At 43.4% G+C, this 25,567-nt stretch overlaps 1 protein-coding gene across 1 annotated transcript in view; it reads right to left on the bottom strand.

The window, feature by feature from the left end:
• Positions 1–25,567, bottom strand: part of SLIT1 (slit guidance ligand 1) — an 899,254-nt gene that overhangs the window by 328,163 nt on the left and 545,524 nt on the right. Inside the window, exons 6-8 of the mRNA XM_078643589.1 lie at positions 18,954–19,025; positions 18,557–18,628; positions 17,304–17,467 (exon numbers count right to left, since the gene is read on the bottom strand). Coding sequence (XP_078499715.1) covers positions 17,304–17,467; positions 18,557–18,628; positions 18,954–19,025 — 308 coding nt within the window. The remainder of the gene's footprint in view (positions 1–17,303; positions 17,468–18,556; positions 18,629–18,953; positions 19,026–25,567) is intronic.

Below are 25,567 nucleotides of genomic sequence, written 5' to 3'. Positions count from 1 at the left end.
TCAACGCCTCGTCGGGGTAGTAAGCACTATATAAATACCGTTACAAGTATTTTATATCAGATTGTGTTGTGTTTCTGTGCTGTGGCGCATTGTTTGTGTGAGCTCTTCCAGGGCCTTTCCCTGTATCCCAGTGTGCCTGTCTACTATTGTAAATGTCTCCCAGTGGCCACATTTCCCCAGCCTTGAAGTCTCTCCTAGTGCCCATGGCACCCCCATCTCTCAGTCTCCTCCGTAATCCACGTTTTGTCAGTGTCTTCCCGAGTCCGTGTCTCACTGCATGCTCAGTGTCCCCCATGTGTCCCTTAGTATATATCTCCCTTAGTCTGTGTTTGCCTCGTCCCTGTCTTATGGTATCCCTGCTCCCTTAAGTTTCCCAGTGTCCATGTCTACATTTGACCTGATAATATCAGCATGAAAATGATACTAGAGAGCAAACTATATACCTGTAAACACCGGTACTGTGTGGTAACGCCTCATCGGCGCTTAAGTTTAAGCTATTGGCATTGTCATTTACCATGCCAATAACTCAAACTCTTGTAAATGCGAGACCTATTGCATTGCAAATGCTTGTGGTTTGATAGCTGGTATCTGCTCACACGTTCCCTCAAATTCATTATTTTCTTTTATATTGTCCTTTCCCAACAAGTTGGTGTTTGCCTCACGCTCCTATTGTGTTAATACATTTGTCCTCATGGCATCATTATTGACTATGTGTTTAATTTAACCCTAGTGGGAGGTCTGAGCGGCAGCACCCCTGCTCTCAGTGGCACCAGCTGTTGCTTATTCCTCTATGCACTGGAAATTGGTAGCCTGCAGGCGCCAAGCTCTCTCCTAGAGAGAGACGGCGTGCTCCGGATTAGGATTCCGCCAGCAGGCGCCTTCCTCGGGGAGCACTAATTGCCTTTGGTGGCCATTTCCCATTTTATTCCAGTGACTGCACTTTGGGGACGCGAAGGTGATGACAGGCCTAACTAACCGCCACGCACCAGAGATGAACTCAACCACGCACACGAAGGGCTCCAGGCCCTCTGACCCCCCCCCCCCAACCTCCAAACCCGGCTCACTGGGGTTCAGCATTTGCAGAGCTCTCAGGTTTTCTCAGTTCCATTACTGAGTAGCTCGCCCAGCCCAGTATTGTTTTACTTTGCATTCTGGGGTTTGTAGTGCATGCTATCACTTTTAAAAAGGAATAACTACAAGCCCCACAATCCAAGGGAAAAACCGCTGACTGATTAACTGTTCACGTATTTAACTGGGAAATACGAGTGCTCAGGTTCACCCAGATCTGTTTTATTTTATGCCTTCTGTTTAGGGTGAACAAATGGCTCCATGTCACTGGCGTAGAGTTACCAGCTGGCTCCATATGATGACGTCATGTATCCAGTTCAGGCCTTTTCACGTACACAACATTGTTATCCAGTGTATTTCGGTAAAATTGGTTCAAATGTAAATTAGCCAGGTTTACAACTCCTGCATAGATTATGTTGTCAAATGAAAGCTCGAGGCTGGGAACATGGTGTCCTGATGACCTGGGCCCACATGGCAACTGTACCAGGCACCATTTTAAAAATAATCCTGTTTTATGTTATTAGGCGAGTTAGTCCTTTGAACAGAACCAAAATTATATAACTGCTATTATTTCTCAGCCTGTGTTGTCTTCCCTAAAATCGTGTCCTCATATTTTGCTAAATGGTTCACAAGAAACAGATGGTAACAGAAGAAAGAGTGAGAATATGAAAATAAAAAACGGCTATGATTTAAAATCACACACAGTGGCGGCTTGCATCTAAGGGGAGGGGGTGAGCGCAGTGGCGCGCAAACAAAATTAAACATTCAAAACTTACCTCACACGTCCTCTGCTCCAGACCTCTTCTTCCGACTGCCATGTGGGCACCAGCAATCTCGCTTGCCCAATCGTGGCGCTGCTCACATGCAGCATTAGAGCACCCCCCTGGTCAGTGGAATAGCTAAGGTGGGTGGCAGAGGTGAGCTGTTAACCGCCGCCCCCTTCCACCTACTCCCCGCCCTGGAACTAGTTGTCTGCCGACCGACAACCTCGCTCATACTTGCACCGGGTGGCAAACTCAGGGACTGCACGGGCGGCAATAGGTCCAGCTATGCCACTGGACTGGTTAATTTGAGCAGCCTCTCTCTGTGCTCTGCAGTGCACTGGAGGCCTGCACTTTCTCTAAACCCAGTTGTCTTAAGACAGCTCAGTGGAGTGGTTTTGAGAAAGATGGCCAGCTAAAGAGACATGCACACTTTAAAGAGTGCACAGGCAGGCCTCTGCCCACCACGTCTCCTTGCTGCCACTAAGCAGGCCCTCCCCAGCCAGACAGTCGGTTCAGGACAGGATGATGAAAAATAAAATGGTAATGAATTGCCATTCTTTTTCACCTCTGGGGCTTTGGGGGGCATTTAAGTGAGGCGACGCTCCTCCACTCAAACGGAGGAGCCACCCCTGAACAGCTCTGTATCATCAAAACACAGATGCCAAAAGGAAGAGCAAAAATGTTTAAGCGGTTATGCAGAATTTTTTATATACTTTTACCCACAGTCTTACATCCTCTAAACATATTTTTTGAGTCAAGGAAAAATGATTGAGAATGACTTTGTTAATGCGGTCAGCTGTTGTGCCAAACATAAGTCCTCTAATTGACATAAATATTGAACAAGGATGCTTTGATGTAGCAAGAACCAATACAGGTTTACATCCGCCAGTAAGTAACCTACAGACATTTTAATTAGAATGCCCTCTGCAGTCCTGTTTTTTTTAAGATGGGGTGTTTGATTTCACTACTTCCGCATGAGTTGTTTTGAGCGGTACGCCTCCTCGTCTGCGTTCTCCAGACGGTGATCATCCCCAGGGAGGGGCAATTACCTCATCGTTTTAGTGAGTGCTAGGGTCCCAGTTGGCCAAGAGCAGCGACTCCAAAGATGTCACTTTTAGTCCCCAAGTATTTGCTGTAAGTAACCACAGCCACACAAAAGTCTCCACGGCACGGTGACCCAGTGGCGTAACCAAAGTTGAGTGGGATCCCTGCAAAGTACATGAGGGGCTTTGCTCCAGATTCATTCTGGAGCTCTCAGGCCAGGGTACTATGCTGAGGGTGGCCCCTGGAGCTCAGGGCCCCCCGCACCAATGGGGCTGCGGGGGGCCATGTTACGCCACTGTGGTGATCTCATTTTCCTCCCTCCTAGTAGCCCCTTTTGAGTCACTCTTCTGCATGGCACACTGATCTCTTCATCCTTCGTCTCTATTGTCCACAAACGGTTGTCTCTAGTGCTCGGGAAAGAGACCAGATCACGAGCACCTAAACTTGATGATCCTATCTGCATCCATTGAACAGATACTGCATGGAGCCACCGCAGTGCGAGCCCTGGACACATGGCTTATTGGATGGCCACAGTACTGCCCTGGAGAAACAATATGGCTCATGGCATCTCAGCTGAGGCTGCCAACAAGTGAGGGACTTGGCATAACCATTTACAAAGCATGGACTATCGAGTGAATCACTTGTTGGCTATGCACCAGGCAGTGCCACGTGTGATGAGGTTTTAGCAAAGCAGAACCAGTCCATTGGTAGTTGGAGGTTATTAACTTATTTTATACAGGGCATGAAAAGTCACAAGATGGCAATGATTGCTCAATCGCTATCTCCTTGACAAGACTTGCACAACTGACCTGGTTGCAAAAGCCACTTCTGCTTGTGCCAAACAATGAGCCATTTAGACCATAAATATAATTTTCAACATAAACTTCCACATTGATGCTTTCATACTAGATAAGACCAGCGGCCAAACTTTCTTCTTCTGTGACCCAAAAAATCGGAATCATCGCCACTGTTTGTTCTTCTTTTAATGTGACATTAAAAGCTATCCAGAGGCTTGCCCACATGACTAAATCTCCACACCATAAGCCTTTGCCCTACTCTGAAAGACAATCAAACTTTATTCAACCTTGTCTATGCATATTGCAATTGCAGCCAATCTTTAATGATTTTGTCATGACGATCTTTGTAACTTAGAATGTATCATTTTAAAGGGGGTGTGCAAATACAGAATCACACAAAATTATAAACCTGCTGACTGATCAATAATAATTACCAGGTGTTGGAATTTTAAAACACTCTCCCAAGTTCTCCCCAGTCACGTTTTACCAGGCTAAGTCTGGCCTCTAGTAGACAAAGTTAGTTTGAATACATCATACTGTCTTCTATTCCTATAGAGGGGTTTCCAGCCAAAGCCCTTCAGATAGCCTCTCGTTCTAATGACACGCTTCACCCCCTACTTTCTGTATTCAAGTGGCACATGTACTATTTTGGCTTCTCTTTTTCTGTTACCGTTTCTCAGTGTACTGCCCCCTTTTGTGAAAAACCTCTCTGAAAGCAGCTTTCTCTCACAATTTTTCAATGCCAAACATTTCCAGACCTGCAGATTAAGGGGTAGGTCGGAGGCCCGAATCGTACACCTACCACCAACTGTCAGCATGCAGAGTAGTGTTCAGCCCTGACCGATCTGACTGGGGTCAAATACTGTACAAATTTTGGGTCTGCCCCCAGGAAACACACAACGTATTTATGTAAAATATAGAGGGCATGCTTTATATATATTTCACAATCGATCCCTGTTTGAGTAGATGACGTTGGATTGGTCATGATGAAATGCTTATATCATTGTGGGACAGTAAGAGGCATGAAACATGTCGAACCTTGACTTATACTAATCAGAACCTAGATAGACCATTATATCTATCACCAGCTCAAACTCACGTTTTTAATCATGACAAAAGGAACCGACAATTGAAATAGTTTTTGGCTCTTATTTAGTAATTTTAGCACACATACCCTCCCCTCATTGTACTCACACCTGCACACCACATTTGAACCTCACTCTTCATGCCAGCTAAAAAGAAAAAAACTCAGGTAAACAGCCCCCGAGAGACCCTTTGGGCATTGCAGCGCCGGCCCAACGAGGAGCTGCCCGATGATGAAGCATGACACCCCTCGGTCGTGTGAAGGCCCTTGCTCCTAATAGGAGCACTCCCCTGGACTTCCCTGGATTCACCACACCATGAGACCTAGAGCTCTACATAGGAACTGCACACTCCTTGTTTCCTTATTCTCACAGTTTTTTTCCATCCTAGGGGCAGTTTCCAGTGCACTGTTACTGGAGGTATTACACTCTCAGGGTGCTGGCGCCCTCTTTCTTTTGTGCTGCTTGCAAGGTGTTTCTACTTCCTTCTAAAACACACTGTTCTTTCTTCCTATCAGGCTGTCTCACTTGCTCAGAGTCCTGTGTCCTCTGCTATCTTGCAGATTGTTGACCTTTCCATCTGCAACTCTTATGTTACTGTTCCCCTCATGCCACTGCTGGCCTCTCAAATGCACACAGCTGGATTGTCCCATCTGCTCAACATGCTCTGTCTTTCTACGCTTATATTCGCCTTGATATCTATTTGATCCTTTTTGCCCACCGACCGCACTGTTTCACACAGTTTCGCTTTCATGCCGTGAGCTTTGTGTTGCAAAAATGTCACTGTTCAGATGATGTGTCTTACAACAAGGGTCGATTTGTTGTTACTCTGACCCATTTCTAAACTCAATTAGTCTTTTATTTAGGCAAATACATATGTGATTTACAAAAATCTAACATGCTCTTTTGATATTCTATTTGTAAATCTGAATATTTTATTTGTTGTTTTTTACCTTGTAATACTCCATCCCTTAGCACTGCCTTCCTCTTTCCATACATTGGCTATGTCTGTACACCCATCTCTGGGCCATGTTTCTCCTCCCTTCCAGTGGTCCACTCACTACCCTTCCCTTGGCATTGTCTCTGTGCCTATCCCTTGTCTCTCCACCCAACGCTCGCCTATCCACCCATCCCTTGTTCTTGCCTGCTCATTCATCCATTCACCTTGTCGATCATTCATCCCTACATTTTGTCTCTCCTCCTCTGCTTTGGCCCTCACTTTCCATCTTTGCCTTATCTCTTCACACATTCCTTGATCTTGTCTCCAAAATATGCCCTTATCCTGATCTCAACACCAGTATTGCCTATTTTACCACTCATCTCGGTCTCTCCTCACATCCGAGGCCATGACTCACACCCCTCCCATTTACCTTCTGCCCATACTTTGACACTGTTTTTCCTGTCTTCAGCATAGCTGTCCACCCATTCTTTCACCCTTATTTTTCCACGGTTGCTAGTATCGCCGTTATCGCCATGCAACTAGAGTCCTTCCGTCCATTCCGGACCTCCTTGGCTATCCAGTCCCTCTAAACTTCCCTTCCTCTTACCCTCCCTTGTCTCCACCCATTCCATGCCCCCCCCCACCATTCCTCCATATCACCCTTCCCTTGTATCTAACCATATCATCCTTGCCTGTGCCCACACTGGTGCCACCTGTCCTCGATCTGCTGCCTGACCCTTTCCCTCCACCCACCCCTTGGCTTTGAAGCTTCAGACAATTCATATATTAAATTAAGGACAGAGTTGATTTTGTTGCCAAATTTAAGAGACTTGCGAACTATTTTCTGATATCAAAAATAAGAGGACACTGATTTAAATTCCTTTCATCAAAGAAAGTTTAGCTCCTGAGGTGGCAAAGCTGGTTAATGTGTGAGCTGCGGTAATCTCCCTGTAGACTGTGGTCTCCCTAATGCCCTCCATTCCCCTCCCTACTTCTGACATCCTCTTTAAGTTTCTCTGCCTCAGCGGAGCAACTTTTAGGCTCGTGCTGCCCCTTAGATAATTATGTTCTCTGGGGTAGGCTGAGCCAGCTCCTTAACAGAAGCAGCCCTTTGCAGACTTCTTGCCCCTCCGTCAGGTAACCCGCTTCGGCGTCTCCTTGCTATTCAGCTGAAAAGGTATGCCACTCATTAATGGGATACTGAGCTAAGGTGACAGCAGGAATTCTGGGAAAAGAAACTGGTTCCCAGCATCCTCCACTCTACCATTCCTTGTTGTTCACCTACTGTAAACGCCATCTTCCCACTTGATGCATGGCCGCCAAACTAAGGTCAAATCCAGGCCCTGAAGAAGAATTTGCAGCTGGTCTACAGCCCGGCTGAAGAAGGCAACGAGGGGTGGGCTGAAGCTCTTTTAGCCCAATGGGTGTTGCGCGCCTGACCCAATTCCCCTCAACAAAATTCTGCTTGTGCCTGGATTATAATGCAGCTTGCTGAGCTGGCTTTAGCTTGTCAAATATTCTTGCTTTCCCACCTCGACCAGGGAAGCAGAATTTGTTGTGGTATCCTTTAATGAAATTCTATCTCATTCATAAATGCAACCAAGCTAGTCTAAATGTTCCTTGCCTTGCGCAATGGTGTCTTATTTCAGGAAAGGATGTTTTTAGTGAATGTGTCTAGTGTAATACACCCACGCTGATGGGCTCAGTCAGGTTTTAAAGCATGAGTCATTAGCTGCTCACTATCCCTACATAAATAAACACGTTTTATATCAGTTAGTGTTTGCTCGTCTGTGGTTTTTATTGCATACCTTTTACTAGGCTAGTCAGGCTTATGAAAAAGCTATTCTTTATTTATGGGTCCTTCTTTTCATTTGAGTGCATCCACCAGCAAACCAAATGTTATCACTCGGTGTACTAATACATAAGGATTTCAAATCTCTTCCGACTTGTTTGATTAATGGAATGCCTTGCCCATTCTTTCTATGTTAGTCACTAGCCCATGACTGGGTTTGTCCTCAGGGTACTTTAATCTTCATATCGCCATCTAAAATATATATTTACACTGTATTTATATAGGAGTACACTGTGGTATCTACAGCAATTCTTATTTAAGAGACCTGTCGGTGAGTTGGCGCGATACAAAACTCAGTTACAAATTACAAATTACAAATTTAAATGTAAGGCTATTTACATGGAGTTTTAAACAAGGTTCGGTTTGGAGCTCAAATCTTCAAATTCTCAATGAGAATGTCACTAATGCGCTGGCATTTTAGAAGCCGACGGACATGGATTCCTGTGTTGATGTCTCTATTAGAGTGAGTGAGTAATAATGTATCTATGATGGAGTGAGGTCCAAAATATTGCGTGGAGCACTTAGACGAGTCAAGATTTTAACCCATGACTTTGATTTGTGAGGGCATTTACTTGCCGAAGCCTTTTTCAGACAACGGAAGGGACCATCTGCCTTCTGTGGCACCATCTGTAAAAAAAAAAAAAGGAAAAAAAAAAGCCAAAGTACCTATACTGTCACATTTTGGATGCCTACCACAGGAACGTTTTCAATGAGAAAACAATTAAACTTAGTTAAGCTAACTTTAATGACGCTCTAATTTGAATTTCTTTCTTCAGCATTGAGTTTGCCACCTGGCTTCCTATTGTTTGGCATGCGTAGGAAGGTGTTTCCTGAAACCCTGTTGTGTGTCAGTAGTCAGGAATTCATAATACTTCATTTTTGGTGAGAGTGGCGGAAGAAATGAAACTATAATCTCAAATTGGTCTACAACATCCAGTCCAGCGACACTTTTTCCCCGCTCAGAGACTGCCTTGATGAAAGTAAGAGACCCGACTGTGAAAAGAGAATATTGCACTTAGCTCTGTATCTGTCCTACTGAGGAGAAATCTCAGTTGTCACAAGCATGATTCTGGATCTTGCTGAGTGCCAGTCATTCATTCATTCATTCATTCATTCATTCATGTTTACTTCAGACGCACATGAAATTCAAAACAGACACATCTAATATAAAGAGACAATAGGAAAAATACCAATGTCTGGATATTGAGGACTTATATTCCTCTTTATGAGATTGCTGGTAGTTGGTGCAGGGATAGTGGGCAGCTGGGATCCCCAGTTATGGCCAGTATCCCTGCCCCAAATTCCGACTGCTCTTTCTCCCGTAAATGGGAATAACTGTAAAGACCCAGAAATAAAAGTTTTTTTTACCAGGGTTTTTTCTCACATTCCAGGGAGAAAGCCACTGATATTTTTTGCCTGCAGTGAGTAGGCTGAAAGTGTAGTCTGGAGGGTAGATATGTGGTGCGAGTGGGGGAGTGGTGGGTTAGGGCAGGATTCGGTCTGTTCTGTCTGCTCCCCGGTGCTGCAGCAGGAGTCAGGAGAGGGCCAAGCGGTGCTGATCCTCGCAGCCCACAGTGCCAGCAGCAGTGAAGACAGGTCCGCTGTCTCTGGGCTCGGAACTATATGTTACGGTGCACCCAGAGACACTTCTAAATGCTGGTGGCATGATTCTACCCAGAGTTATCGCTCAGAGTGAAATTGCACCATTGTAAGGAAGTCCTAAGTGATTAAACAAAACATTTCAAATGTATTACATTTATCAGACCAACAATAAAAGTTAGAATCAATGGTAATACACATTCATTCACAATCATAACTCCTTCAAACAGCTACTGCCAATAGACTAAATTATAGGAACTTCCTCCTGGCACCTCCCCTTCAAGACATGTCATCTAATTATCTCTAGACACATTCTTCTGATGGCTGGTGGGAGATATTCAACTATTTGAATGTGTTTTCCTTAATAAGCATTGAACGATGATGGGTAATTGGAGAAAAAAAAATAAAGACCCTTAAGGGTCTATCTTGCTTAGCTTTAGGCATGGGTGGTATTGTATTGTCTCAAACATGTGTACCTCAGCGCCGGCTATAACTATCTTTCTCAAATTATTGTACTATGGACAAAAAAGTAAAGTGGCCTCTGTTTCCACACTATCATGACAAATGAAACAGGCTTATGATGGTCAGATCATCTGCATCCAAGTGCCTCAAGGGTTAGCGTCCTTAATTGAAACTATTCAACCACATGCTTTGCCCCTTGTGGCTCAACATAGTCCAAATATTGTTCGAATTTAGCAGAGACTTTAGCATTGAAGATTGTTCTGTCAGATTTCCTAATATGAATATTTCATGATTACCTAATCATTTCACTTCTTGGCAGTTTTTATCTGGTGTTTGTCCACTGAAATTAACTCAAGATTTGAACGTATTCTCTTAACCTCAATCAACTGTAGCTTATTAAACTCATAGTTAAAGCATAAGGTTTTCACTTTAATTATCTTGATAATGTCATGTAAAGCCTCTCTGAATGTACAAAGTTATTTTATCCTTCACAGACTTGCCAAGTACTGTAAGTGTTTGAGTCAAACTGTAGACTCAATAGTTTTATGGCCAAGTTCAGAATACAAGGGGCTATTTGGAGTACTTTGAAATAAGTTCAAAAGATTATTTTTAAGACTTCTCGAATATTGTTAATATTGTAACGTCTATGTAACCCTAAATCTTTCCTCCATATACAGATCACAGTTTGGCTTTATACACCTCCAGGACTGGTGAACCTTTCAGTAAAGGGTATGGTGGCCCTAGTCCTTTGAGAAAAAAATAGTATTGCTTTTTTGGGCCAGCTATTCCCAATTACCCTCGCTGCAAAAATTAACCCATAGAAAAGCAATGTCAGTGACTGCTTCTAGAATGAAGTCTTTCAATTTCAAGTTGAGTGAAATGGTCTTACGGGAACTGAATGTCATCCATTGTATTCTAGTCTGCTTGTTATTTATTCAACTTGCAATAAATCAAATACATTTACAGATTTCACACTCCAACTGGAGTACATGAAATTAATTAAGTATCATCTGAAAATAAAAGGGAATCAATACTTAATCTCACACCCCTTAAGATTGGTTACATCATGGAAGCAGTTGAGAAGGCAAGACGCCAAACTATTAATGTACAAAAATAAATAAGTCTGGAGCTAATACACACCCTTGACGAGCTTCCTTAACTACTGGAAATTAATTAGATGTTGATGATGGTACACATTGAACCTGAGTGGTGGAGGACATTACCACCATGACTATGATGGACTACCACCCACCAAAATCAGAGATGACCAATAAACAAGCGGTGATTGATCTCTGTACCTTGACAATAACCGTCTTCATGGGGGTTCCTGTTAAGGTACAAATATTTTGGCTGGACTTCTGCCATCAGTTTTGTCAGCCACTAACAAATCTTTGACAAACTTTGTATTTTTCAAAAACAAACTCCAACAAGCATTTGCAAAGCAATAGGTCTCGCATTTACGAGAGTTTGAGCTATTGGCATTGTAAATGACATAGCTTTTTATTTATATGTTGTTTTTAAAATAGATAAATAAAAGTCATTGCCACTAACAATGTCAATAGCTTAAACTCTCGCAAATGCAACACCTATTGCATTGCAAATGTGTGCTCTACAAATTAAAAAAAGCGTTCGGAGAGAGAATGTCCTGCATACAATGGCAGATGACACACAGTACCAATCTTTGTTATCAGTTGAGGAAGATAGCATGGTTCTTGAACCACTAAAATGCGGGTAGAAACATTATGAGAATTTTGGCTGTTGGGAAAATTATAAATAAGGCAATGCACATTACCATCACCCACACTCAGGCATGGGAATCATCACAGGTTGCACAACATTACTTGGACTTTAGGTAGTGGCGAACTAAACCCTGTCTCCTTGCCATCATTCCACAATGAATTCTGGCGGTGGACATAATTTTAGGATAACCCTGTCCAATACTGGGAGGAAAAAAGGGGGATATTTGATATGACAGTCATAATCATCGATGAAAAAACATAATTCTTAGTGCACATTGTTTTTTAATTACTAGATATATTAAGGCAAACCAATTGACAGAAGAATATGAAATTATTCTAAAACAATAATCTTGAATCACCTGCCAATCCCTCAGAGGTGACGAGCATGAGGTTGCACCAGAACTCAGTTTGCTGTGCAAAAGTATCAACACATACAGTGCTGCTGATTTTGGAACTAGAAAACGAGGTTCAAGTCTCAGCGCTGGCCTATGTAGCCAGTCAAATCACGTAATATCACCGTGACTAGGAAAAATCAATGTCCTCTTAGGTAATATAACTGATGCTCGTATAAAGCGTCTTTGGGTCAAAGTCACAAACTACAAAACGGTTAAAAAAAAAAAGTTTACACACGCTGTAATGTGTTTCAGTAGCAGGGCTCATGAATTATATAAAGCCCACTGTTGCATCTTCCTGCTTGGCGGCTGTTAGCATTTTATTCCCGGCCCTTCCAGTGCAGGCAAACGCAGTCAGTGCCTTGGCGCTGCTTTCTCTCATGGTGAAAGAGATGAGGCAAGGGGCTAATTACACACGCTTACCATGAAATGTGCCCCATCGTCCCTGCCCCAGCAGAGACACATATTGAGCTGAAGTCTGGTAAGTGCAAAGCTCAGGGAGGGTGTGCTGGGTTCATGAGAAACAGTTCCTGCTGCGTTGCTGCGTATCCAATAAACAACTAGAAGGAAGCAACCGACACAATGGCGAGATCACGGCTGGGGCTGCAATACGGCGTTTGGTTATCTGCCTCAGCGTGCAGCTAAGTGTAATCGACTGCGAAACCTTGGGCATGTTTATGCATCACTCGTCTCACCTTGCCATGCGGTCATGAAACTTAATAGAGAGAAAGAATGAAAATGCACCTTTATCTGTCTCCTCGGGAGCGCTGCTGTGCACGGTGCTTCCTTGCCTCGCATGCTGCCTGCTCCGAGTACCCCTTCGACTGAGCTTTCAAGAGTGCCCTCCTAGTGACTGGAACAACACAAATTGAGGCAAAAAAAGCAAGCCTCCCTGGCACAAACTAGTTGAATTTTGGGAAAAACTGAAACCCAAAGTGACGTTCGCTGAACAAAACAGCGTGAAATGTCTTCAGGTAATTAAAAGAAATATGGGTGTCAAGTAACAACACTTGACAAAATAGGACTGTCGCCATTTTTCTATTTTTAATAAATCTCTGTCCAGCTGCAATCTGGCATGTGAAGAACCACACGCGAGGCTAATGCGGGCAGTGACGGGCGGGTGGCAACTTTCAAGCTTGCTCCTTTGTCAGGCTAATAAAAATAAAACTCTTCTGCAGGTAATTTAAACAAGAGGCCACCATTGTTCAAGCGCAGAGTCCTGTGAGTGGTGTGTGCGGCCGCCACTGCAGCACTGGGTGCCAGCTACTTGAAAAAATAAATCTGCAGAGGGCAGCGCTGCGACGAGCAAGAAAACTATTATAGCCAAACGATTGTCATCATTCAGCTTCTCTTGAGATGTATATGCTGATGAAAAGCACATTTTCTTTTCCCTCCCAACATTCACATCTGAGCGACAATTCAACAGAACTTTGACCCAGGAACCCTACAGTACTTCCACTGCACCTCTGCCAGATGCCAAGTACTTAATGTTCACAGACCTATTCCACACACCTCTTGTCATATGGCCAAATCACTAGTACACTCTGTTTTGACCAAGCTGAATTACTGCTGTTGCCACCTAGTCGGCATGCCTCGATAGTCATTCGTTTCAATGGGCAAAGTACTAACATTTGCTTTAAAAAAAAAATCTTACCATACTCCCACTTATTTCTGCCGTCATCAATTGGGTGGTTAGCAGAAAACTACTATTTCCGGGTTTTAAAGCTACATACCATCTTATTCTTACCAACTCCCCAGCGAACGGTTATACACTCCCGATTGCCCCGTTGTAAGTGTGTGTATTTGATTATACAGAATGTTGTCTAGCCCTCTGTTGAACTGTTTTCCCTGCCTATAATGTATCTTGCATCTATCTAATAAAAAAATATCTGTTACCGAATGACGGCAGCACGGCACAGGGTGCAGCTCACCTCTCTAGTCCTGCTGCATGTCGAAGTAAAGTGGCACATCCTGGCTCCCTACCAAAAGTAACAATCAACCAGAAATCTTCACTCAGCACTAATTACATAATGTTTTATTGTCAGGTCCAAATTAAAACCAGCAGCCGTCGTGGCGGCATAAGTAACTTCCACTGTCCAGCTCCTCCAGCGAGGCGTCCCCTCTGGGCTCCCCGGGACGAGGAACACCTGGCCTCGGCCAGAGAAGACGACATGGGGATGGCATCCGCGCAGACAGGCTGGCCGTTATCTGTGCCTGGCGCTAAATCACTCCGTAGGGTTCGCGCGCGGGAGCCACGCGGCGCAGGCGGGCCCTCATCTGGGCGAGCGCGCGCTAATGGGTTTATCATCTGGTTGAATCTTATGAGGTCAGGGCCCCGGCGGTGGGAAACAAACTTCACACACAGCTGCCACGCTGTGTGCACGTGCAATGACCGGCGCTTCATGTGACCATTACAAGGCACATTTCCGACCAGGAATGCAGGTTACCGTCGATAATAAATAACTGTCCCGATCAGGGCAGGTTTTGAACCGAGGTGTCTTTTGCTTCCTGGAAGGCCTGAGCATGTCAGGTCCGGTATTTGTTTAATGTTAGTCATTTCGTACAACTCAGGCGGTGCTCCCTCCTTAAACTGAACGTTGTTTTATAGTAGAGGACAATCTCGAGTGAGTATGCGATGCTGCACACGGAGTTCATTCAAATTGAAACCAGATTACAAAAGTCATGGGGAGGAGGTGGAGCATTTATTTAACTGGGACCGAACTAGACAGCACATCTTCCATCTTGTTTTATTTATTTTTTACGCATATTGCACCGGGTCCTGCACACGTTTCCAGTACTCGCACAGGTGTCTCTGTACGTGTGGGCTGCCATAACCAAAAGCTGCCTACGGAAATAATAAGCAAAAACAAAGGTGATTGGCCCATGCTGCCGTTTTTGCTGGGGCGCACGACGCACCGTGCAGTTAAAAATGATAGCGGACCAGAGAGGGAGCATGTCTAAAAGGAGTTCTGCCTCCTGATTGGCTGTTTGAATAGAAACCTGTGGTGCATGCGCACCACAGAGGAGCCGACGGGGGAATCGAAACTAGTGGTGCGCGCGCAACAGAGGAGCGGGGGCAAGGGAGCGCGAAGACGCCGAGAGGAGGTAGGGGATGTGTGTGTAAGCGCCGGGGGTTCTCTGTGTATGTGTGTATGGGGGGGGGGGGGTCTGTATGTATGTGTATATGCGTGGGGGGCTGTATGTGTGCTGTGCATGTGTTGTGAAGAGCCTGTTGACGCGCGCGACCTGATCCCGGCAGGCTGCTGCATGTGTGCGCGTGCCAGTCTCTTGTCCTCTCCCTTTCAGTCCTTGAAAGCCGGTATGATTACAATAGTCTCGCTCTGCGACAGCAGGCCTTTGGCCTGCAATCGCAGGGCGAGACCTAAAAAGGGGAGTTTGTTATTAAAAAACAAAAAAACGAATTACCTGCACGCCTACAGTACTAATCCCTTTATGATTATCTGTCTGAAAGTGGGAAAGGACATGGCACTTGCTGTGACCCTTTCTCCAATAGGATTCAGTAACATTCTCACAATATTTTTTCTGACTATTGCCAATTAAACTATAAGGTGATAAGTTACTGGATTGTTACAGCCTCACATTTTGAAAATATGTATATTCTCAGCAACTACCCATGAAGAGGGTATGGCAGGTGTGAATTATTGCATTAGCTAAATCTGCTCCCCAAGCTTACAGGTTCTGACTTGATCTACTAGAATCTTTACTACTCCAGGTGCATGACCCACCTTTTGGTTCGCGTGGCCTGACTTTCCTCCTCCAATGTAAATAATTGACTTGATGCAGTACATGTATTTGAAGTACCAATGTCATGGAAAGGCTTGTTGGTCATATGGTTTATTTATCTACAGAAGTTAAGTAGGATCATTTTAAATAACATTTACCTTCCTCTAAATGCGATTCAGGTGACTACCCCCTACTTCTACCTATGTACAACTGGCCAAAAACATAAAGTATGTGATTCATTGTCCTTAGCTGTGACTAATAGGTCTGCCAACTGCTCAAATATCCAGTCACCACCTTTAACCTTCACATACTTCTTGTATGCTGTAGGATGTTCTAAGATATTCTCTCTATGTTTTATTCAACAGCATACAGAAGGTGTTTATTTGCATGCCTACACTATGTAACATGCCAACAGCGGGTACCTGCAATACGCGTTGTCGGTTGACTTGGCCTTGTCGCAAATGGTTTTATCACCTACACCACTTTATACTGCGTAGATACAACCTTTTGGGTCCAAGTTGTCACGTAAAAAGTGGTCCCGAATTGGTTAAAACATTAAGTAAAACATTGGTATGACATTTCTCGCCATATTGTCATACAATTGTATGTGCTCTTTGGTGATTACATACATTTCATTCAATTTGTGCTTACCTTGTGTGCTATTTGAACCCATAGGACAGAGGTTAGTTTTCAATGATAATATAAGGGAGCCATGATCACTTTTGCCTCAAGTGTTTTTACATAAAATATCATCTAGAATTTGCCAGTTGGATGGTCTCAACAGATGTAATAAATATTAATACTGTTTTTCCGAGATTTAAGTTTGGGTGGTGTATCCTAGTGTGTTCTGCCATGGCAAGTAGGTAAGCCTTGTCTGATTGTCAATAGCACCAGCTGGTGGTAGACTTGTGTCGGGTTTTCACACAAGATGTTTGGAGGGATATATAACCGCATTGTCTTCCTCTTTAACCACACCATTCTATTGTGGGGTTAGAAGGGGCCTGTAATTACAAAGGGTGTAGAAATTAGATCCCTACATTCATCGGAGACTCTGGACAAGTCCAATGATGTATGGAAGTCCTCAATGAAGGCAAACATGGTATTGATCTTCCTGAATGAGGGGCCTTCACATAGAAGATAGTGTGAAGGAGCATGAAGTGGACCACGGGTTGTGGTATCCTCCTCCTCCTTTCATTTCTTTGTTGAAGATGAAGTCAGGTTTTATTGAGAGTTACCAAAATAAAGCCAAATGATGAAACTGCTTTTGGGACAGTGGCAAGTGTGTAAAATGGCCTTTGTATGGTGCCCGTGTCAATCAGTGGTGTAACATTAGCACCCGCAGCCCCTGCTTTGCTGGGGGCCTGAGGTCCAGGGGGCGCCTTCAGCACTGTGCACGGGCCCCTGGCCTAGGAGCTTCTGACTGGGTGGAGGGACTCCATGTACTTTGCAGAGCAGCCATCTCAAATTTTGTAATGCCACTGCTGTCAGTGCTTCCGCTTCCCAGGCAGGTAACTCCCTCAGGGAGCTTATATGTACCCTGGTGACCCTTACTCACAAGAGAAAGGAAAAGAAAGGAATAGATAGCAGAAGTCAGCTGGGATTCAAGTGGGCACTTTGGTAATAATTTACTTCAAGAGGAGACACACACCACTTAGCTAAGAGTACAGAAGAGGCTTTAAGCAATGAGCCATGTCTTTGGAGTTACTAAGAGTTCTGCATCGATCTGCAGGTTCTAGAGCAAAAAATATAGAACAACTTCCTTGGGCTTCAAATGTTAAATAAGGAATCTTTCCAAGCACATAAAAAAGAATCACTCTCACCTGCACAGCTGAACTCGTTCTTCTGGATCTCCGCCACATTGAGGCCGCGGAGAGGAAGTGGGCCAGTGCACTGCGTGAAGAGGCCAATAGTTGGTCGTTGGCGTAGCCACTGGGACAGCCATGCCAGGTGGCAGTCGCAGAAGAGGTGGTTGGAATGCAGGCGGCTGCGGAAAGGTGGAACAACGAATCAGAAAAGGCATAGGACCGGCAAAGGGCATTCATCACTGATACTGTACATACTTGGTCATAGCCGTAGATTGAAGAGGTGGCTCTGCGTATTGAAAGCACAGAGAAAGAACACTGTATAATGGCCGAGCCTGACATTCATGATCTGGAGCCGAATAATGGTTAAATGTTTCTGCTTACGGTCTAATGAATGTTCAACAACTCTATAACATATAGGTACTCTTTCTGGGATTTTGTTGGGCTTCTGCAGATGGTGTCTAATGTGGAAAATTCCAAAAAGAATTCCATTATAAACATAATTTTCACCCAATCAGATAAAATTATCTGTCAAAGTTATTCTACATGGAATGCTTAATGGGCCAGAATGGCAGCCATTGTCATTTCTGTGATTATAGCTCTCTGATTTACAGTAGCTGGTACCTGAGCATAAGTATCTGACTGATTATAAAAACCGCCCCATTGGATTGCCTGCGCCCCCCCTCGCCCTCTTGTCAGCCCTAGTCTTATGCATCTTGGGCTCAGTCTGAAGCCGCCACACACTTGTCTGCGAACAAAGAGCCCAAAGGTGGTGCCTTGCTCTGCCCTCAGCAATTATTCCAAGCTACTGAGCTAAGAGCTGAAGGGTGCAAGACGGGAGCTCGAGAGCAGCAGGGTCACCAGCGCTGACTGCATTTGAAATAATTGCAAAAATTGGTCAGGGAAATTCATGTTGACAGCACAATGGTCTCGCGCTTTAAAAGAAATGCGTCACATTGATTTCTTCTACGTTTCTCAACCTGTATTATAAATCAACTGATGCTTATCCTGTCATATCCCTGTTCTCACTTACTTGGCTATAGAGCACTCAATATTTTAATCTTTCATCTTCTCCAAGTGTTCCCTCACTTTCCAGTGAACAGAAATGCCTGGATTTTTTAAATAAAGAAAGGACGCCAAAGGGGCAGCACCGAAATGGTTCGCTTCCTACCAGGCCCTGTAATTTGAATGTCTCAGTGCATTCAGTACACTTGTCTTTGTAATGCGAGAGGCCCATTCCCCGTTACTTATCTGTAACACGAGTCACTCACAAGGTGCGGAGCTTGGGCATGTGGTTAAAACTTGACACTGGGATTGTCGAGATGTTGTTGTTGTTCAGCGTCCTGGAGGAAAGGAGACAATGAGAATTATGCATGGGTGAACGGGTCCACTGGAGCTCTCTGAAGCGCCTCTACAAGCACGGTACAGCTTCTCAGCGCTGCTTCTGTACTGGAGCCAGTAGGTCTGTCTGTAGCCCCCATGCATACATGCAAAAGAACGCTGACCCCACATCTCAGAGGGGGGTACGGCAAGGTAAGGAGGTCTGTGCGAAATGAGGACTAACCACTATGTAACATTGTTTGATTCCAGTCCATATGAAATGTTAATAAATTATATTGTTATTTAATATTAATGAAAATTGATGCCTGTCGCCAATATCATACTTACAAAACCTCCAATCCCCTGAGAGCTCGAAAGGCGCCATCTTCAATACAGCCGATCTGGTTCTTGTCCAGCTGTCTGCAATTGATAGAAAGAGGAGTAATTAATGACCTTGGCCCACCTGATCGCAATGACACGCACTGCAGAAGTCGACGCGCGTGAGAAGGGCAAGCTGGACATTGCACACTTTCCAAAAAACAAAGAGTATTCAAGTATGCAAGCATGGCCTTGGTCAACCCCCTCACTGCAGGCTCAGAAAGGAACACAACTGTGGGCTTGGTTTCTGTAGGTTAAACTGCTGATGAATAAACCGATTGTATTACATAAGCAGGACAAACTTGGTACCACACCGGCTTTGAGTGCACGGGTCTGCTCCAGCACCTCAATGAAAGGTCTCTGCTTTTACCCTTTTAAACCACCACAGGGCATATTTGTTCTTTATGATGCTTATCTTACTGTAGGCATTTAAGCCCTTTCGCTCATGTATTGGTAGGCCAGCAGCATTCAGCAGCGCTACAATTGCAACCAATGCGCTGTGAGATTTATTTCTCCAATAAGGTCAAGCCCAAAACTAAAACCTTGATTTGTCAATACCGCGCATGATATGCACCAACTTTCTAATCATTGAAACGTATTTCCTTTGCTAATTCCTCTTTGTTGCAGTCTTGCCCCGTTCCTGGTCGCAGGCCATAACGTCCATGAGAGTATGAATGATTCATAAATAAATCAATAAAAAAAATCGAAATAAGAAGTACTCAGATACATGTAATATGCATTTTACATCTCACTTACACGTCAGCGCAAGCTGTCCAGTTGGAAAAGACCTATTGTGGGTTTCCCATGAGCTTACATTGGGCTTAGTGCCCCTCCCATTGATTACCATTGGTTCATTTTATTGTCATTCTCATTTGCTTGCTTCTTATTCGATGTTTTTGCCTGTCCATCTTGTTCCATCTTATGTTTGTGCATCCTTGGAGCATAGTCTTTTCCCCACCTTTTGGTTTGGCTAACATATCCTTCCATTGCACACTTTATGGGACCACTTTTTTCTTTTTTCTTAAGCACTGTAAGCTATTGCATGTGTTCTTCAGTGTTCTTGCTCGTGTGCTTCTTCCCCTCCAAATATACCCGCTGCACTCTAGGTTGCTGTCTCCCTTGCGCTGCAAGCTCTGTCTCACGTGCTTCTTACCTGCCAAACTGTGCCCCTCCACGGTGTTCCATATTGCTTCTCACTCTACCCTCTATGTTGTGCTCCCTCAAGCACTGCTTTTCCCCTCCCCTCAACCACTCCATGGGGCACCCTCCCCCCATTCTCCGTTTCCATCCAACCCTACCTCTGCAGTCATTGTTTAGATATTGTATTTATTATTAGGATTATTATTGTTGTTATTATTATTATTAATATTAATATTAATATTATTATTATTATTATTATTATTATTATTATTATTACTACTACTATTAATTTGGGAAGACTAGGCAGCATATTTCTGCCAACCCCTCCACCTTAAAGCACTATTGTGCTACATCTATTTCATATTTTTATTTACGTTCCATCTCAAATCAGTAAATAGAAAGATGGTCCCTGCATCAATTTGTAGGCGTGCGCATACATAGTAATACATGTGCACATGCATTATCACAAATGTGCACAACTACAAAATGTTGTGCCCACTGCAGCGATGTCATCACATCTTTTTTTTCTTTTTATTTTCCCCATGCTTAACAGCATCGCAAAAAGAATTGCATCATCACAAATGTGCACAACTACAAAATGTTGTGCCCACTGCAGCAATGTCATCACATCTTTTTTTTTCTTTTTCTTTTGCCCATGCTTAACAGCATCGCAAAAAGAATTGGCAAAGCCAAAACATCTCAAGGGATTGACGTCTTGGTTTTGCCAATACTTATTGTTAGACACTCCTGAGTAGCCGTGCGTGTTATAAATGCATATAACATAACATAACATAACATACTGCATTTGAAAATGTAGTCATTGCTGTGGTTTTATGATGACCAATTTCAACAGAATTGCAAAGGTGACAAAACATCACATTGTTTAAAGATATATTGCTGCAAAAATGTTGTGTAAACATTTTTTAGTAACTGAATGACTGATAAAAGTGTTGGTTATGTCTGACCTGCAGTCGGAAATATGATTTTTAACAAATTGGCCTCACTTACGTGCTCTATTTCATGGCAGTTTTTTGATTGAGTCACAACGAAGGCCCATAATAGTTATCATTTTACAAACAAGCACTGCCAAAGCCAATAACTCTGGCATTGGCTTCACTTTAGGGATGCTGCCCAACCGTCATCATTCTAAAACAAAACACTCTCTAAAAGCAACATTTTAGGGGGATCAGAAAAAGCCCACAGTGTCACAGGGACTCATTATGATGGAGGTCGGACCGCAACCAACCGGCCGTCAGTTGCGGTCTGACCGACATCTACCCCTGCGGTCCAACTGCCTCACTATTATGTGGAGGTCGGAGGCAGCATGCGAAGGGACCAACCACTGCTGTTTCGAGGCCCAGCTGTCGGAATGTATTCCCTACAATAAGGGCAGAGCCTGCTCAGGCACCGCAGAAGTGATTACGATGTCCCTTTCAGCCTGCCTTTCTATGGCGGGCTGACCACCATAGAAAGGCAGATGTAAATGGATTTTGGGGCCCCTAGCAGAGCCCCCATCCTTCCACGGCCTCCACTATGAGGCCCGAGGGCATCTGTGGTGCCCACCTAAGCATCCCTGCACTGTGTGGTAGGCACTGCATGGTACCAGCCACATGGTGCAGGGATGTTTAAAAAAAAGCATATTTACTATTGCTGCTTGTGCTGCAGCCCGCAGCGCAAGCCACAATACTAAACATACACTTTACGACTGCCATGAATTTGGAATGCGGGACCTCTGACTCCTTGTCAGGCGGTCTCGTTTCCTACACGATTGTTGGACGTTTATCAGAACAGAGTCATAGTAGGGCCTATAGTCGCTTCTTACACTTAAAGGAACCACTTTATTTGCGGATATGCTGCTTGTGAAAGGGCATAATGCCATCACTCACGCTAAAATTAGTTAGTAGACTGTCCTATTGACCTGACTGTAGTGGGGAGAAGAAAAATAAGAAAGACAGAACAAAATACCAATGGATGTAGAGATCTGACTGGAACCCACTACAAAAAAAGAATATTGTACATAAAATGGTATTAAAATCAAAAGGATTTGCCCATGACAAGCAGAGTAGAAAATATACACATATAGTTAAAATCTGTCTACAATTTCATGATTAGAACTACTTTTGTTACAAAACTGCTTTGCTCGAAAATATTCTATCAGATGATTCCCTGAGAAGCTGATGCTATAAAAAGTCTAGAACCGTCCAGCTGGTATTAGTGTAACTGTTACATTTAGCTTAAAATGATAGCTCTAAGAAAAGGTTGATCCACCAAACAGGAAATCTGGTGAATATCTATCTGACCATCTCTCCGTTTTCATACACTTATCAATGGTTAGCTCAGTTCTATATTTGATCATTTCAGGGAAATAAGTTCCTCAGTGTGTTTCCATTTTTTATTGTGCCCATCCTTACATTATTCTACTGCTACCAGGTAGATATTGATTTGACGTTGGGGAGCCAATTAATAAATTATGGTGACAGACTGCCTTTAAGTATCGTTGGTAACACTCTTCTTGCTGCTAGGGTGCCCGAGAAAAGGAAAAATCTTGTTGTGCCCAAATTGTGTGATACTCAGAGGGTAGACTAGGGAGGACGATTTTACTAGATATTCCTAGGAAATTTCCTATTAGGTTATTTGATCTGGTGTGAGCTTTCAGCCATGGCTCTAGAATCTTAGGCCTGTTAATAAACATGTGCTCCCATGACCCAATATGGATCTTTTATTGAGGACAGAGCATATTTGTGGCAGAGTCCCAATAATTAACCTTTTGATGTGTGCAATACAATCTGAATATTGAAAGGTACAATGAGTGCCTGATGTTGGCACCTTTTAGCACCGTATGCCTCTTGTTACAAATCATTGCAAGCTGATACTCTTCCAAATGTAACCCTGTCTTTGCCAATTTCCCCAGTATTTCTGTAAAGTAGTTATCTCCGTCAAAGCTCACAGTAGGAGGGAATACTGGTGAGGCAGCCTCCTCTTTTGATATATAACTCAGTAACCCAATCTTTCCTCTAATCTCATCTCTTTTATCCTAATTATCCATTAGCCAAATTCTTAGTTATAAGCATTTTAGAAGGTTCCCCGTTGCAGTAGCCCAAATTCCTCCTATAGTTGCTGAAGTGATTTCATATGATCTCTCCTTAGGAGTTTTCATGATAGCATTATTCCACTCTCCTGCCAGATTTGACTGTAGTTGTCATATGTGTTGAGAGTGCCCGGTTATTCCTGTAATGGCATGAGTTTGACATATTGCTACAATTTGTCTAAAAATTATAATCATATTGATAGGCACTTTAAAGCATATTTTTATTTTTAAAATGTTGGAAGTTAATCTTTGAAAGCAAATCCATGTAAGTGATTGATGCCGACCATTTTCTTTTTTACGTTGTTATTCATATCTTTAGGCCACTTGAAGTTAATCACCTGCACACAGAGCACAAGGAGCTGGAAAGATAATGGGCCATATGTATCAACATTCCGTTTTGCGATTCCTAAATAGCGATTTTTAAGGAATCTCTATTTAGAAATCGCAAAATGGTATGTATGTAGAAATCAGCTTCTTTTTGGCGATTTCTTAATATTCCTTAATTGCGATTAGCAAATTGTTAATCGCAATTAAGGAATAATTTCCCATTCATTTCTATGGGCCAGGAGGCCCATAGGAATGAAGGGGAAATGTGCGATTAGCAATTAGCTAATCGCAAATTGAGAATATTTTCAAGGGTGCAGGGGTGTCCAAAGGACACCCTGCTGCACCCCTGAAAATTACATGTATGCGCATATGGCGCACATACATGCCCTAAGGGCATGTATGAGCGTCACATGGCACCTTTTGTTTTAAAAAAATGCTTTTTGAAAGGAATTCGCAACTTACCACCAACTTGAAGTTGGGGGTAATTTGCGATTCCTTAGGGACAATTAGCAATATTTTTTTGCATCATACATTGCATTTAAGGAATCGCAAATTTAGCAATTCCTTAAATGCAAATGCAATCGCAAAATAAGGAATCGCAAATTGTGCGAATCCTTATTTTGAACCACATTTGCTTAATACATACCATATTGTGAATTTGCATTCGCAAAGGCCGAAATTCTGCGAATTTCGGCCTTTGCGAATGCGAATTTCTATGATACATATGGCCCGATATTTCTCTATGCTTGAGAGTGCCCCATCCGCCATGAAACAGAATGCTGGTAACCTTTTTTCATTTACTTATGTTTATACTAACCTGGACATGTGTTGACACTTTTTTAGGAGGCAAGCATGACATTGTCTAAAAAAAGAACAAATATTGCTAAAGGATAGTCATTCTCACTAAATTGATCTTTCTGACCAGTGTTAACTGTAGTTTGTCCCAGTTTTTGAGTTGATTTTTCATATGTAAAAGTAGAGGAGAAAAGTTTAGCTCAAACAAATTATCAATGCTTGAGCTTACACGAATACCGATGTATCTTATTAGATTTGAATTTACAATGGCCCATCTCCTTCTTAACCCACACCCTCTAGTTACCTCTCGAATATCATACATTTTAAAGTTACTTATGGAACCCAAAAAGCTGGGGTGAAATGGGAGAGAAGCTCTGTTTGTAAACCGTCCGCCTTAGCTGATAATAGGATAATGTTCAATGGTGATGATAACAAAGTTCAATGATGTTTAAGTAGTTCCTCAGAATTCAAAAAAGAAAATATTTTCCCTCTAGCTCTAGGTATAGAGTAAACTATTCAGACACTCTAAGTGATTGTCTTATTTATGTGGTCAACTAGTCAATCCGTGACTTTTGTGTTTTGCTCACCAAGCCGAAAGTATAGCAGTTCAAATACAGCAGTTGTCATGAGGCTACTAGAAGCCTTGCAAGGCTATCTCCATCTCTTTCACTTTAAAGTGTTCAGCACAGAGCTTGTGCCTTCTGTGCCACAGTACTGGGCCTGAATTAAGCAGCAGAGACATTCCTGCAGCCGTGGCAGTCCCTGCCATCTTTGCTCCTGGCTCTTCATCGATGTGAACCTCTGATATCCATCTCCCGTTGGCCCTCGACAACCCTCACTGCATCACTTCAGAGTTTTCCACCATTGCTCTGCTCCGTCATCGGGCAACACCAAGTCGTACTATTCTGCCACAGCTCCCTCTCTCTGGCGTCTTATTGCGAGACGTTAGCACCATCATGCCAGTAATAGTATCATTCTTCTTTGCCTTCTTCAGAGATCCCCCACATTAGCTGGTCTCCATCTATGACCTCAGCAAAGCTTGCTAGTATGCAGAAGCATAATCTAAGTCCCCACTGATGCCCAGTAGCCATCATACAGAGCTCCTGTGAGCACAGGCAGGCTGCTCAGTTCCAACCAGCTCATGGCAGACATCTTTCCTCAGTTTTCTCTGCCTGGTCTGAGTTGATACAAAGGAAAGAGGATGCATCAGGACCTAGAATGCTTCATATGATAT

Source organism: Lissotriton helveticus, chromosome 5_1, assembly GCF_964261635.1.
Source record: "Lissotriton helveticus chromosome 5_1, aLisHel1.1, whole genome shotgun sequence".
Classification (NCBI taxonomy): domain Eukaryota; kingdom Metazoa; phylum Chordata; class Amphibia; order Caudata; family Salamandridae; genus Lissotriton; species Lissotriton helveticus.
Note: the sequence above shows the minus strand (reverse complement) of the source record. Positions and strands in the feature narration are given on the sequence as shown.